Source organism: Vicugna pacos, chromosome 2, assembly GCF_048564905.1.
Source record: "Vicugna pacos chromosome 2, VicPac4, whole genome shotgun sequence".
Classification (NCBI taxonomy): domain Eukaryota; kingdom Metazoa; phylum Chordata; class Mammalia; order Artiodactyla; family Camelidae; genus Vicugna; species Vicugna pacos.
Genome location: NC_132988.1, coordinates 74,233,659 through 74,249,752, shown reverse-complemented (window position 1 = coordinate 74,249,752; position 16,094 = coordinate 74,233,659). Strand labels below are relative to the sequence as shown.

At 45.7% G+C, this 16,094-nt stretch overlaps 1 protein-coding gene across 1 annotated transcript in view; it reads right to left on the bottom strand.

Annotated features, from left to right (window-relative positions):
- Positions 1 to 620: 620 nt before the first annotated feature.
- FRAS1 (Fraser extracellular matrix complex subunit 1) overlaps positions 621 to 16,094 on the bottom strand; it is a 398,805-nt gene continuing 383,331 nt past the window's right edge. Inside the window, exons 70-74 of the mRNA XM_006198228.4 lie at positions 14,788 to 14,904; positions 9,854 to 10,020; positions 7,628 to 7,833; positions 6,333 to 6,479; positions 621 to 4,375 (exon numbers count right to left, since the gene is read on the bottom strand). Coding sequence (XP_006198290.1) covers positions 3,782 to 4,375; positions 6,333 to 6,479; positions 7,628 to 7,833; positions 9,854 to 10,020; positions 14,788 to 14,904 — 1,231 coding nt within the window. The 3' untranslated portion in view covers positions 621 to 3,781. The remainder of the gene's footprint in view (positions 4,376 to 6,332; positions 6,480 to 7,627; positions 7,834 to 9,853; positions 10,021 to 14,787; positions 14,905 to 16,094) is intronic.

Here is a 16,094-nt window from a genome sequence, read left to right as displayed (position 1 = left end):
TTTTCCCTGGATTCATGAAAACAGACTTTCCCATGTCTTGCTGAGTTTGCAAATGTGCCATCAAAAGGTGCCACAAGAGCCCCACTGGTCACCGTCACTTGTTTCCCAGAGGGGACAGGCATACAAATGCCCAGGCTTGCAGAATGTCTGGGCTCAGTTTCATTCTGACTCTTCTGCCATTTTCCTTCACAAGCCAATAAATTCTTATTTGGAGCTTTGGCTATCTCCAGGGTGAGTTATGGACACTTTAGAAATCCTTGCATCTGCATAAAAGGACGCAGCCATGTTCACACTGTATCAAGTGTCCTGAGAAGGCGTGATAATCAGTATAGTGAAAATAATCATCTTACTGTATTACACACAGATTTTAATTATTCCTCTTTGTCCTAAGGTTTCAGTGGACTGCAAAAGAAGAACTATGATAATTTGGGCATAGGTAATTTATTCTTCATCTTGATCTTAGCACAGTTAGTGTCTCAGATTAACCCCTTCAAAGAGGTTTTCTCCAAAAAAACTTTGTCTCAAATTTTGGAAGGATTTTGCCATCTCCATGGTACTGTCTTATGTTAATGAGAAAAAGAATCTAATGAGATGGACATAGCCAAAAAACACAACCAGACTGTCATTAATTAATACAAATTTATATAGTGACATGTGCTATTGGAGAAATCAGAAATTCATAACACACAAATTGGCATTGGAAATACAAAAATCATGTGAGAGTCAAGAAATCAGGTTGACAGCACCACGGATGTTTTACTCAGTCTGAGCAGAGGTGCAGGATCCAGGAACAATGAATACCTGTAGGACACTGAGACTGAATATTGTAAGACTGTGCAAACACGAGCCAGTGCTCTTTCTGCATCTACCAGTAAGAATCCGCGCGAGTCCCCCAGGCGGCCTGGGGTACGGTCAAAGGGCAGAGGTGCAGACTCTTCTTTCTTTTAATCTTCACAGCCAGCGTGTGAGAGCAAATAGCAACCCCCGAGGGTTTTCTGTTCCTTCTCACCTAAAGGCATGGTCTAAAAGGTTAGCAAAACACACACAAGGCATTAGTGAGCGAGTTAGAGACACTGAAAGGAAAGGTTGGACTGAAATATAATCCCATATCAGTCACCAAGTTATCTGGTTCCTCATATTAAGTATAAAACAGAAACGAAATGAAAAAGTCCGTATCGAAGGAGCCAATCCCAGCTTTCCATCTCCGGACACTTAACGTGATACCAGTGTGCGTTCACTAGACAAGTATCAGCATCGGATGAAGTGTGTGTTGTGGGGGCGGGGGGGGGGGAGGCGGGAACAGTCCAAGGGCTTCCTTCCACACATGTAACTCACTAGCTCCAGGCCCCACAGACGCTGCCCTTGTCGTTCCAGAGCATCCCACGGAGGGCGCCGGGAGCGCGCTGGGATCAGCCTTCCCGCCCTGGCTCCGTTCTGCCTGCCACCTGTCTGCGCCCCTCTGTTCGGCAGCCATGGAAGGGCTGGGCAGAGAGGCTGAGCAAGCGGAAAGCTGCTGCCGTAACGTGCAAGTATCCCCGCCCCCAGGAGCAGGTGTACACAACGGGCCAAATCAAACGCTTCGTCATTATTGTTTGGCTTCCTGTCATTGCAGACTTCACGTTCACCTTCTAGGTCATGCTGGAGAAGGTCCCCTGCCCGGCTGATGGGCTCTCCAGTCATGAGACACCAATTCTGGAGGTCCTTGAGGCCCATACAGAAGTCTGGGTCCCCAGTGCCAAGCTGGTCTCAAGTAGCACCTGACCAGTTAGGAGAATCGGGTTCTGGGCCCACTCACCCCAACTCATCCTCTCCTGAAAAACTTATGCGCATCTCGGAATGTGAAGTCAGACTTTCTTCTAAATGTCCTGCTCTGGAGATGGGCTCGTGGTCTCACCTCCTGCTAATACATTATTAGAGATTTTCTGACCTGTCCTCCCAAGTCCACAGCCAGGTTCAGGCCCATGTCAAGTGGTGTTTCTTCGTTCCAATGAGAAGATTATTTTATAATCCAAGTAGAAGAGACACTTTGGGATTTTATTCCCTCTACTTGACCTTGTGATGTTGCCACCGGCCTCTCTCCCCTCCCCTTCCCTCCCTAAGTGCATTCCCCTAGCATTCACCCATGACACCACTCATTTGTCTACTTTACTTGTTACGGGCAAGGCACTGCTGAGGAACCGAAGGCATGGCTCACACCTGTCCTTCTCTCAAGCAGCCTGGAGCCCGGCAGAGTTGCCTAAAGCCTCTCGCTGTTCACTCTCTCTAACTTTTAGTACCAAAGTGTTTCCAGGGTGGAATGTTCACAAAGAGCTTGGGTCCTTCTAATCCAAATATTACAGTGTGAATGCTCTGTGATGTGCTCAGGGATGGCGGTGGCCGTGCATCAGGAGGAGGACATGTCTTTCACTCACAACAAGGGAACTGTGCCTCTAGTTCAAAACAGCACGAAAGACATGCTGATGTTTTTGCCAGTACTGCAGAAACCAAAACGGAACACAAAAGCAAGCAGTGTGCACACTACATACATCATTAAGCTGCTATTTAAACACTAAATCATTTTAAGGCCATGTGTCCACGGCCTTGTCATGTGCTGATATGGTAAAATAAGTGCCTGAGCTACCAAAAAAGAACCCCCCAAAAGAGAAATCCCCAAAATCCTGTACCAGGGACGGTGCCTTTATCCACTGTGAGTACTAGTTGGCATCTATTAATTCTCATTTCTCTCTGCTCTGAGCTTTCTCCTAATTTGCTTTATTCAAATGAATCACTGACTTTTCTGAAACCCAAACAAAATAAAAGCCCCACAGCTAGCAAAAAGCACATGGCTTGTCTATTATTGGACTGGGCAAAGCCTGGGGTAGTATGAACTGTGGTGGGCATTTTAAGCACCCATGGCTATGCTGAATGAAAAGGCCATGGTGCAGTGATCTTGCTTCACAGCATCCTGCATCAGGGAGGATGCCCGAATGGGTCCTCGGTGCTGTGGAAATCAGCGAGGCACAAGGACATCCCCCTAGACCTAGGGTGTGGTGCTTCACTGATGTGCGTGGAGCTGCACCAGGCCCCTCCGTTCCCCTGCTTTCAGTGCCCGGTCTGTAAGGGCGGTTCCGCTGTGCCTGATCTCTGATGGGAGAGGCTGGAGTTTCTCCCAAGAGTTGCAGAGAAATGCTCTCATCTAGGGCACTTTGAACCCCCAGGTGAAAAAGGGCTGGTGAGGCAAAGTGCAGTTAGAGGCCGTGTAGTGCAGGCTGTCAAGTGGACACAATGAGCAAATAGCACAGCAAAATGTGCTGATTAGCAGAGTTCTGAATGGAATCTGGGTGTCAGCAACCACAACGCTGCTGTCCAGAGGCCCAGGAAAAGTCCGAGCAGAAGGGAGCTGGAGGTGGGAGAAGAAACCAAAGGCCCTGCACCCCACTCTCCCTTTCTGGGACTGCACAGTCCACCCCCCAGTCCTCTGAGCAGCACCCGCTGACCTGTCTAACTCCTGTCCTCTTACAGAACTCTGGCTTTCTAAGATCGGCCTTCCGGCGGGAACAATCTGTCGCTGTTGAAACTTTTAACGGGATCCCCAGAAAGGGCTGCTTCCATGCGCTGGGGTCTCAGTGGTTCTTTGTTTCGTGAGGTAGCTCAGTTGTGAGTTGATGGGTGGGATGTGTGCCTTCCGCCACTCAAAGCTATAATTTTCCCTTTTGAATCTGCAAGATTAGAAAAATACCAGTATTTTCCCCTGTTGTATAAAAATGATTTTAGGAAAAAAAATACACGTGGGTCTCCTCCATTAAACTTCTGTTCCGTCTTGTAAATTGTTGTGCACTCTGACTTCCAGATTCAATTTTTTGACTTTAGCACCTTTGAACGCGTATGCTGCCTGGGTTTCACTCAGGATGTTGACATCCCGCACAGTGCAGTACTGCCTGTTCACGTTCTTCTCCACCCTGTCCAGGCCCCTCTTGGGCACATCCACCTTGGTATTCAGAGGGTATTCCTCCAGAATGTCCTCTGTGGGTGGCTTCTTCCTCTGTTTCTGGCATTTCCTGGTGATGAAACAAGCCACCAAGAACACCAGAAGCAGGAGCATGACAGCGGCAAAGGCGCTGCCGATGGACGCCCCGGTTTGGGAGAGAGAAGCTGCGACAACTGGCTCTTGCATCTCCAGGGTCAGGGACTTCATATTGGTGCCATTCTTGACTTGGTCCCCTTCGTTGTCATAGATGAGGGAGTCGTCAAGGGACATCCAGCCACTGGGGTCCACCAGGTCCCTTCGGTTGCGCCTCAGAGGGGCTGTGAGAGAGCGCTGGACCCTGGGACCCGAGATGGTGTCTGGGCCAATGACGTAGATCACCTGCAGGTACCACTGGTGTCCTGCTTCCACCTGCAGGAGGAGGAGACAGGGAGACAAATCGAACACGTCACTGCCGCCTGCAGACCACCTCTGAGGAAAGGGATGGAAAGGCAACTGCCCGCCAGAAGCCGGGATAGATAACGGATTTCAAGAAAAGCATTAATCAACCACAACAATGCTGACTGCAGCATTATTTACAATTGTCAAGATATGAAACCAACCCAAGTGTCCATCAATAGATGAATGGATAAAGAAGTTGTGATATATATACATATACATATCTATATGCAAAGTCAACAAATTAAATCTAGAAGTCAGAGTGCACAATGATTTACAAGATGGAACAGAAGTTTAATGGATATAATTACTCAAACATTAAAAAGAATCTTGTCATTTGTGACAAGATGGATGGACCTGGCGGGTATTATGCTAAGTGAAATAAGTCGAACAGAGAAAAACAAATACCATATGATTTCACTTATATGTGGAATCTGAAAAACAAAACAAACAAAACAAAATGAAAACACTCATAGATACACAAAACAAACTGGTGGATGCTAGAGGGAGGGTGAAATAGGTAAAGGGGTTTAAGAGGTACAAACCTCTAGTTGTAAAATAAATAAGCCATGGGATGTAATATACAGTAAAAGAAATACGGCCATAATGTTGTAATAATGTTGTATGGGGACAGGTGGTTACTAGACTTATGTTGATCATTTCATAACATATGCTAAAGTCAAATCACTGTGTAGGACATCTGAAACTAACATACTACTGTATGTCAAATATATTTCAATTAAACAAAAAGAGAGGAAACTGATCTACTAAAGAATCCTTTGCTTTTAAAGTCATGGAATAAATCAGACCATAACAGGCATACTTTAAAAAAATGTTGAAGTAAGACTATGCCTGGTTTATTTAAGGATTAGTAAATATGCCAATATAACTGTAGTAGAATAAAGATTCTGATGAAGTAAAACAAAAAAAAGAAAAGCATTAGCAATAGTTGGTGTCTATGTATAGAGACCTGAGCCAAATATTGTGGGTTCTATTTTATTTCCAAATGAAGGTGATCTTGAGTCAGCTATTCACATTTTTTTGTTTCCCTATCTGTGCACATAATAGCCCTAAAAATTTACCTTTCAGGGTTCTGTAGCTAAGTGAGTGCTTATGATTTGTTGGTCTTTATTGACAACAATGGAGTAATAGTATTAATAACCACATTTATTCCCAGTGACCCTCAACTGGTTTTTATGCTAATTTACTATTTATTATGAACTTTAGCTAAAATAGAGTCATTCAAAAAATATTCACTAAATACCTACTCTGTGCATAATACACGGGTACCTGACGAAAATTTTGCTAAATCTGAACACTTCTTGGATCATCTCTTGAGCAGTTACGTCATCAAGTGTTTTATTTCCCTCTCTTCTGCCCCGATTGAAACCCTCAATGATTTTGAAATAACTTCTGAAAAGTAGTAATAGTTCTGAAACCCAAGGCCATGGATTACTTACTATTTGGAGAAAAAAAGTGGAATTTGATCTTGGAAGTTCATGATTATTACTGGGACTTAGAGCATTTTTGCTTATCAAATACTAGTAATTCTTGCCATTCTGTATTACTGAATTGTATTTGTGATTGTATTAACTGTTTCCACATGCCTGTGAAAACCAACTGGTGCTGCATGAAGCCAAAAGGCAGGCAATACAAAAGAACTTAGGAAAAAGTAGAGCATCATGTGCCCTCCTGATGTGCACAATGACAAGTGACTGTAGCCAAATTAAAGAGTTGTATTATTGCTTTGGCCTCCTGGGGGCAGATGGAGAAAGTTTTGGGTGAATGATAAGCTTAACAACCATAAAAAAGACCTGCCAGAAAGAATGCTACAGACAGAAACTGACATGGCAGAGATGATGTCATCCTCCTCTTTGCAACCTTTAAAGTGACTTTAGTCCTGTGCTTCTGCTCTTGTTGCCACACTCACCTTATAGAGTGCGTCTACCTTCAGAGTAAATCCATCCACACCTGGCATGCTACTGACCACGTGGAAATCAGGCAACTCAGAAGCAAAGTGGGCCTCAAAGGGCACATCATGGAAGTATTTGTCAGTTACCTCCGGCTGACTGCGGTCCTAGGATTTCAGAACAAAGAAACACAAGATTTGGAAAGATGGAACTACTGAACCGGCAGGTGGTGGTCACTGGGAGGAGAAAGGTTCTGTGCACTCCTCTGTTGGGTTGGGTTGGGAGAGTGTGTGCTGCAGAAGCCCTCTCTTAAGGTGACCGCTACCTCTGAGCACTTACTGCCCTCTTCAAGGGATGACACTTGGTGGCCTCTGTGATCTCAAAATACAACAAATAAGATAACCCAGACCAAAAATGCTCAAGCTATTTGGTCTCAGGACCCTTTACACACAGAAAAATCAAGGACCCGCAAAGCTTTTGTTTTATGTAGTTTATATCTTTCAATATTTACTGTATTAAAATTAACACTGTAATTATAGTACAGTTAACAATTTTTAAATGAAAAAGTTATGTATTTACTAATTCATTTTAAAATAAAAGTGAGAAACTCATTACATGTTAACATAAGTAGCGTATTTGTTAGTGAAAATGCCTATATTCACACCCACCTCCCCAAAAGAGAGCTAGCATTGTTTTACGTTTTTACAAATCTCTAGGAAAAGAACTAGCTTCCCATAACTGCTTCTGTATTCAATCAGTTGTGAGATGCTGTTTTGACTGAAGTATATGACGAAAATCTGGCCTCACACAGCTGTGTAGCTGGAAGAGGGAGACATGTTTGAATAACTTTTTCAGACAACTGTGAAGATTCTTTTTTGATATTAAATCAAAAATCACTGAGTTTTTAAAGATTAGGAACCATATGGAGGCTTAATCCGTATCAATCAACCTTCATACTCACTGCACTCATGAGGGAATGAGTAGGAAAAAGGCAAGATCGTCATATTATGAAAGTAGTTTTAACCCTGTGGACTCCCTGAAAGAATACTGGGGATATTCAGGGGTCTCTGGGCCACACTTTGAGAAACACTGGCTTAGAATTTCCCCTTCCTGAAACATCACAGCAGCTTGTCTTGCCAACCACCATAACCATCACGGTTGGTGGTACGTACTGGCGTTAAGTTGATACAAACAACAACAACGGAATCTGTAGAAAAGCATCAGGAGTGCAGCTCTGTCTGCTTGAGGCAGAAGTCATAGCTGAGGGAGGGAATCTCCTGGTGTGGCCGCCCTTTAGCCCCAACGGTTAGCGTACCAGCAGCAGGAATCTGTGTTTCAGGTGTCTGTTGGGCTGAATGCATCCGTACTGTGGCCCCTCATTGTAGATTGTCCCCGTGGGATCAAAGAAAGGCACGTAGCCATCCTTGCCAGTACAAAGGTAGACTTTCTCCAGTTGGAGTTTGTAGGCAGAATTAAGGTTTTGTTCCGGATTCCAAAGTACTCGGCCATAAAGGATTTGACCTGAAAAGATTGCGAAACATTAATTAGGTCAGACTTTCAGATTAAAGAGGGGAAAAAAAAGTGTCAAGGATAGAAAGGATTTAACATGCTTCCTAACAGTCAAAAGTACCTTTCTATGAAGAGCTGTGTGGTCCCCGAGCCCCTGAAATATACATTCATTGATTTAGCGCTTCTTTTAATCAGTAAGCATCACTGAAGTATTTAGGGTCCTCTGAGTGAGACGCAGCCAAGAGGGTAGAAATAAAAGCAAAGCAATTGCTAAAAATAGCTCACATTTGTGGAACTCATGCTATCACTTGGTGCTGTGCTAAGTTCTCCCCAAGTGCTCACAATTTTAGACACGAGGAAGTTGAGTGGTTAAGCGATTTGCTGAAGGTCACAAAGCTAGCAAGTGGTGAGGGTGGGACTCCACATCAAGGTACTTTGGCTCTAAAAGCCACACTATTAACCACCACAACACTCTGTTGTTATGAATCACAACAGAGGAAGGTACATTACATTAAATAAGCATAAGGCTGAGCATACAGATCTGCCTGGAGAGAGGTATGGAAAGGTTCAGAGGAGATGACATTTGAGCAGTATCCTGAAACATGAGTAGGCATTTGCCAGGTAGAGCCTTGAGGTGGGAGGCAGAGGCTGGGGAGAGCATGCTAGGCAAAAGCAAGTCTGTGTACAAAGTATGGACTGCTGGGAGGGCATCAGTCCTGGGGCAGCTGCTGCCCCTCAGTGCCTGCTGGGCCATCGGGTTCTTTACCTGTGGTGTCTTAATCCTCCCCAGAGCCCAAGAGATGGGTTCAATTATTACCCCTATTTTAAAGAACTTGTCCAGAGTTTCCTGTCTGTGGCACACGGGGAGGAGGCTTTGAGCACAAATCCATCTCACGCCAAATGCTCATTCAGAGCATTTACTATAGCACTGAGGAGGCCAGTGTGATTGGAGCAGAGGATGTTTGGGGCTCTGGCAGGAGAAACTCCTGGGAAGACTGATCAGTGGTGCTGAGGATTCTGGATTGAGTATGGGGATAACAGGGAACAGTGGAAGGTTTTAAACACCGGCGTAGTATCAACACCGGCATAGTATCAACACACCTGGGCTTTAGAAGCATGGAGTAAAGACAAAGAGACCAGAGTCACAGGTAGGGAGCTATTTTAATGCTCTTTCAAGAAATATGTAACCAAATGATAGCAGTGAGTCAAGGGGATGAATTCAAGACATGTCTAGGAATTGGATTCCATTCATCTTAATAACAGGTAGGTGATGGTAGGCGAAGAAGTAGAGGATAGCCCTGAGGTCTTTGGCTGGGACCCTGAAGCTTGGTGATGCAGGCAGTGGGGCGGCAGAGGTGAAAGGAGCATGTTTGTAGGGAGATAAGTCCAGTTCTAGAAGTCTCCAGGTGTCCAGAACACATCCACTTGGAGAGGTTTGGCAGTTTCAGATCCGCATGTGGAAGTGTGGAAATGAAGCTCAGGAGAGCTCCGGGGTGAGAAGAGGTTAATTTTTATGGAACGGGTCTGCGGTAGGAGGAAGACAGAGAGTTCAGAGTAAAGGACTGAGCCAAGCCATGGGGGTGACCACTGTAGCACTGAAGTGAGAACAGGAGGGGCCAGGCATGGAACGTAGGGACAACATGGACAGGGCAGAGGACGGAGACCCAGGGCAAGAGAGGGAGATCTGGTCAGAGAGGCAAGATGGTGTCAGGTGAGGCTGGTGCAGAGGAAAACAAACAGGAAAAAAATGTCAGAATCCATGAGTTTGGCATATCGACAAGAAAGAATTCTGAGCCGTGAGAGGATAAACCCAGCCTGCAGCAGACGAACGAGATCTTATTTCGAAACAACTGGAAGGAAGAACATGGGTCTGTTCCTTGACTCATCCTTGGCTGCCCTGGAACCAACCTCAAGGGAATCTGCCTTGGAGAGGTGACTGAAAGCCAATGAGCAGAAAAGCTAGTCCAGGGACCTGCCAGAAAGCTTCTCAAGTCCCGCAGGGTCGCCTTCTGCAGGTGCCAGAATGACCTACCTTTTGAGAAGGCCCCTTTGTAATCCATTTCTGCCAGTGACATATCCGACGTGCTGGGGTCCATCAGGAACACCTTCTCATTGTTGCAGAGCTGAAATTCAGTATTGAGCGAATACACCACTGGTACAGGGCGGTTGGTCTGCTGGAATGCTATGGGTATCAGGAATCTAAATGTGGGAAAAACGAAAGCCCTTGAGAGCAGGGTGGGCTTCATATCTGCCATTTGCACTGCCCTCCCATGCCCACCCTTCTCAGGATGGTGAACAGCACTCTGTTGTACGGGCTAAATATTTACTAAAAAATATGAAAGAGATGTGTGCAGGGGAGAAACTTTATTTAGTTCAGGTCCTTATGAGGTTAATCTGCCCTTTTGAGCGAGAATAATCTAATTCACCTTTAGACTCTTCAACACTCTTTGCTTTTCCTGGCCTTTTCATTCTGAAAAGCCCTGGGGACGGATTTGAGATTAGTGGTAATGAATTTACAGTTTCCTGACTTTGACCTTGTTGGAGATTCTGCTGGAACACTCCCTCCTCCTCTGCCACCATCCTTGGCTTTGTGAAAAGTAAGTAATAACTCTTACGTATTTCTCAGGTCTTGACTCAAACGCCACTTTCTCTGGAAGCTTACCTTCTTCCTCTTCCCTTCCAGGCTCAGTCAGATCCCTCATAATTTGTTCTCATTACACTGTGCACCTTTCTTTCACAGTCCTTATTGTGGTTTGCTATTCTATTTAAATGTGTGATGCGAGTCTGCTTCCCCTATTACGGGTTCCACAGAGCCACAGTCTAGATCTGTCTGCTCACCACTGTGCCTTTGATGCTAGCCAAGCTCCCAGCACACACATTTGGCAAAGAATAACGCACAAGTGATCATTTCAATGCTTTACTCTCCCCGTTGAGTCCACCTGACCCCTCGTTACTTTTAAGTGAAGGTGCTCCAGGGGGCAGTTTTGAGAGGGTTAAGGTGTAGGAGGAACTTGGGGTGCAGGAGAAACGCCCACAAACCAGGGCTGACCCCGCTTCAACAGCTTCCAAAGGACCATCGATTGTACCAAGAGTTCACGTATCTGACTCAGGGAGGTAGGTTTTCCCTGTTGATGTTGGTATCACCAGCATCCACAGAGGGCCAGGCCATAAGACACTCGATACATACTCATCGACTAAAGAGAATGAATAATGGATTTGAGATGATGACGACGAGGATGATGATGATTTATAAGGTTATAATGTATGACCAACCTCACAAAAACAGGCATAATAGGAAACACAATTCTTTGAATGAAATCTGAATTTCCTGACTCAGTCTTTGATTATTTTTTGTGTTGTAGTTCTATTGCCTCCATATGGAACCATATTAAAACATACGGAGATGATCAAAAGCAAAGTTAGGCCCAAGGGGGGAAAGTTACCCTGGGAATAATGGGGAATCTGCCAGTAAGGACCTCCCTGATGTGAGGCAAGGACATCCAACCCTGAGGCCTCCGGATGCTCAACAATACTCTCCTCCCTGCAGACGCCCACACTCACAGCACTGGGACTGAAGAGGGGGTTAATGTCTTTTTCACTCCCTTTTGCCATTTCAACCATTGTTCCTCTCCTCTTAAAAAAAAAAAAATCCAGCATCTGCCCTGGAGGAACTCCTCTCACACATGTAACTAAGAGGCACATATAGTGTTCTTTGTAATCGAGTCTGGGATCAGACACATTGTGGACTATGCCTACGACGTCTCCTGTGAAGACTCCCTTAATGCAGCGAAAAACAACCTGTAGACACATGAGTCAACAGGTGTGTTGATTTCACTTGTGAATCAACAAGCGATTCACTGAGGAAAAAGGAAAGCTGCAGAGAGAATTCACGCAGTGAGGAATTTTCATATAAAGTTCAGAAACATGCAAAACCATGTAGAAGTAAATACGAGCTGAACCATAAACCAAAACAAGGGATGATGAAGAGAAGCATCAGGTTAGTGGTGACCCTAGTGGGCAGCTGGGGGGAGTATGGTGAAAGGGGCACCGAGGGTATTTAAAAGATACTGGCAATGTTCTATTTCTTTTTCCCCCTTGACTCCCAGTTTCATTAGTTATAAAATGGAGACAACAGTACCAGTCTTGTGGAGAATCACTGTAATGAGAACCAAATGTTGGGAGCTTATTAGCAGAGCCCGCCACCTAGCCTGCACCCCATACACGGTCACTAGTAACACTGGTAGCTATTATGACTCACTTTATCACCAGTATCACAGCCCGAGGGATACCCAACTCATTGCAGTTACAATTCACATTAAGTAATGTTCTATTTCTTGAAGTTTTCTATATCCACTATATATGGTCCTCTGAATATTTAAAATATTTCATAATTTTAAAAATCTATTACACCAATAAAATTCCCCAGAATATCTCTTCAGACTATCTGTTCTTCCTTACTGCAGCCAGCTACCACTGTCCTGGTCACCGTCCCTCTCACCTTTGGCTGACTATGCTCTCAAGCATGGCTCCTGCCATCCGCATGGATGAACCATCTAAAACCCAGACTCTCAGTTCCTTGACATCTTCACCTCCAAAGAGTGTGCTCTGCCCACCACTTCTCCGTCTGACTAGGTGCCACCTCCAAAAAAACTCATTTTCATACACTTCACTCTCTAAGCACCATCTCCTACCTTTCCAGTTCACCTCTTCTTTTACTCCCGCTCATTAATTCTTCAACCACACCAGGCCCTCCCTGGCCACATTTACCAGGATGCAGAGAACCTGGGACATGGACACACTCATGGTGGGAATGGAAACACCCAGTTACACATTTACAAACACTTTGGAAAACTTCTTAAGAAGTTAAATGCACATCTACTCTACGATCCAGCCACTTCATTCCTAGGTATTTACACAAGAACACAGAAAGCACGTGTCAGGATAAAGACTTGACTATGCATGTTCATAGCAGCTTTATTTACCACAGCCCAAACTGGAAAGAACCCAAATGTCCATCAGCTGATCAATTTGATAAACAACCGGTAGCGTGTCCCCACCATGGGATAAACTCAGCAATAACAGGAAAAAAACTACCGGTACACACAACACCACGAAGGAGTCAAAATAACCATGTTGAGCAAAAGAAGTCAGTGAAAAAGAATGCGTACTGTATGGTGGGGGCCGCTTATATACATTACTAGAAATGCTAACTAATCTGCAGTGATGGAAAGATCAGAGGACATCCTGGAGAAGCGTGGGGCGGGATGGGTGGGAGGTATACAGCAAAGGGTCGTGAAGAAACTTTTGAAGGAAATGGATACATTCACTGTCTTAACTGTGGTGATGTTACACAAGTGTACGCATCTGTCAAAACTGATCAGACTGTATCGACTTTAAATGTGTGCTCTATATCTTACATCAATCATCAGTAATTTAAAAACAGCTCAGCTGGGCCCTGGGCGCCGCCTGGTCTCTCGTCTGTGACTCTCTGGCCTACCTGCTTCCCACTCTCCGTGATGCCTCTGCTTGCCTTCCTCCTCTCTTCTCAAACCTCACTGCTCCTCACTTCCAGCTAATGCTTGGCTTCTCATTTCATGGAGGAAACAGACGCAGTTGCGTGTCTCCTCTGCCATCCTTACCCTCCCAGTCTCCTAATTCTCCCTTCCTCTGCATGTGTGCTCTGCGTCCTCCTTCCGCCTTCAGTGGATGAACTCTCTGCCTCCTGCTCGGGCTGGCCCTTCCCCTCCCGTCCCAGCCGGCCCTGCCCTACTCAAGGACTTGGCTCTGCCGATTTTCCCTCTGTCTTCTGCATTATCAAATGTCCCCTACTAGACCAACAGGTTATTCCCACCAGCATACAAACATCCTAAAATATTTTGCACCCTAACACACAAACAAATAAAACCTCCTTTGACCCTTCGTCTGTTTCCTGCTAGTGCCCCTCTCCTCTGACATCCTTTATAACAAAGCTCCAAAAGCACTGCCTTTCCCTGTTATCTCCATTTTTTTTCATCTCCCTCTTGAATCCCCTCTAATCGGGCTTTATCCGGCTCTGTCCACTGAACCTGTCCTTTGTCAAGATCACCAGTGACTTCTATGTCACCAAATCTAGTGGCCAAGTCTTAGACTCTTAATTTGAAAGTCACATCCCAAATGGACCTCTCTTAATGACAATGTCGGAGTCTGCCTTCAGCATCTTCTCCCAGAAATGTTTTCTATTCACTTTGCTCAGCTCCTAGAAAGGTGGCACTAGACTACAAGCTTGAGAGCAGAGGTTACTTTTCATCCTCTGCTACAGTCTCCGTGCCAGGGACGCGAAGTGCATGACAAGAGCTGAGGAAGTGCTGGCTGACAAACGGACATCGGCACAGCGTGGACAGTCTCAGGCCAGAGGTGGGTGTGGGCTGACGGACAGTCGGCTCTTGTTGTTTGGGGTCGTTATGTTCTACAAGGTCGCGCTGAAAGCTGAATCAGTGAATCTTGAACTGCTGCTCCTGGGGAAATACAGGGTAGAGTTCCTACAGGTGCTGGTCACACCTTTTTCATCCTGTTTCACGTGTGTTTCTGTTCAAAGACAACTTACTTCGTACGGACTGTTGATTCACTGACAGGGAGCTCACAGCAACGGCACTCAAATCCAAGCCGGGAGGAAGCTTACCTAACGCTCCATCGGGCTCATCGCTGGCTTCTTGTACTTAGGCCACTGGGAGCCATTTTAAACAGTGAAATCGACAAAAAGCACAAAACTTTGGAAAACATGGCACTGAACAGACCGTGAAAAGGACACCTGCTCGCAGTACGGGAAGGCAGCATGCCTTGCTCGACCTGAGCCGGGAATGAACACTTCGTCACTCTGCATGTCCGCGAGTGACCGGACAGCGTCCCGAAACTTGGCTTTGGGGTTACAAACGAACATTAGCGAGCAGCTAAGTCCACAAATAATGACGATCAGTCGTGTCTCCCTACCTTTCCGGGGCGTGTGCGGTGCAGGCCAAAGGCTTCTCTCCCGGGTCAGCCCAGGGCTGTGTGGGCTGCACGGTGCAAGGGATCAGGTAGATGGTGTACTCCCCCGAGTAGTCCTTCCTGGAGACATGCAGAGCAGACCGTGGTTACAGGGGACGATCTGCAGGTTGTTTACTTACCCAGAAACACACGGACTTCATTGCACAGTTTTCAGGTGATATTTGTGCTCAGCATCTAAGAACCTCACGAGTCTGCAAACACAATTTTCAGGAATTCATCACTGATTGTTCTCACCTTCAGAGTATTCTCCAGAGGTGCTAAATAGAGCCACTCTCATTTATTCAAGAGCTTTTCATGGGAAATGCTGAGAAAGGCACTCTGTTTATAAAAATCTAAAAGGCTCCGGCAAAGACAAAACAGGAATGGCCACTTCCTTGAGATTTCCATGAAACTTACCTGACAATTTCTTTTTAGTGTTTCCCGTGGACTGACACCCTGCTACACGTTCCCAACTGCAAAAGCTTTTATTCATTGCGATGTGACCACGCCAGCTGCTGCTGCTCTGACTGAGGAGGCAGCAAGTGTCTCAGGGTTAAATGACCCCACTCCAGAGAACCCCCCAACCACCCCCATTCATTAGCATTCAGCTTCAGGGCTCCTCCCCCAAACTCGACAGCCTCATCTCTTTACCGAAGCTGAAGAACACTGTCACCTCTCATCGGGGATGACCTGCTGGGAATTTCTGTGTGTCTGGGGGGAGGGGGGCACAGGATTCTGCAGGTCATGACCCTGACAGCGTGGCGCCTCTGTAGCCCTCACCTACTTCATTTCCCACACTTGTCATCCAGTAGCAGCTCAGCACTGGCAGAGTGCCTGGAAGGCAGCCAGACACCCAGAAGTTTCAGGAAGATTCTTTAAGAGCCTTGGGAGGCTGCCATCCATTGAATGAGGAGTGAAGGGGCATGAATCTTAATCATAACTACTGTGATCTGTGAACAGTTCTCACACCCTCCGTGTTCGTTCTTTGATCGTTTCTTTTGTATTATCTGTGTCTGTTTATTAGTAAAGTGATAGCAAAGATTTGGTTAAAAAATAATAATAGAACTTTAGGACATGGCTGCCTGGGCTCAGTTTAGTGGACTGGCACAGGCTGGGAACCGGCAGACAGTCTAACTCTGCCCTAGCTTTGCCTCTGCCATGGTTGTATGATTTTAGACAAATCACGCAAACTTTCAAGGCTTAATTTCTAAGCCCCTCATGCCCTGAAAGTTTGTATGTTTGCATGTCTGCATGTGTTCAGTTTTCCCCCA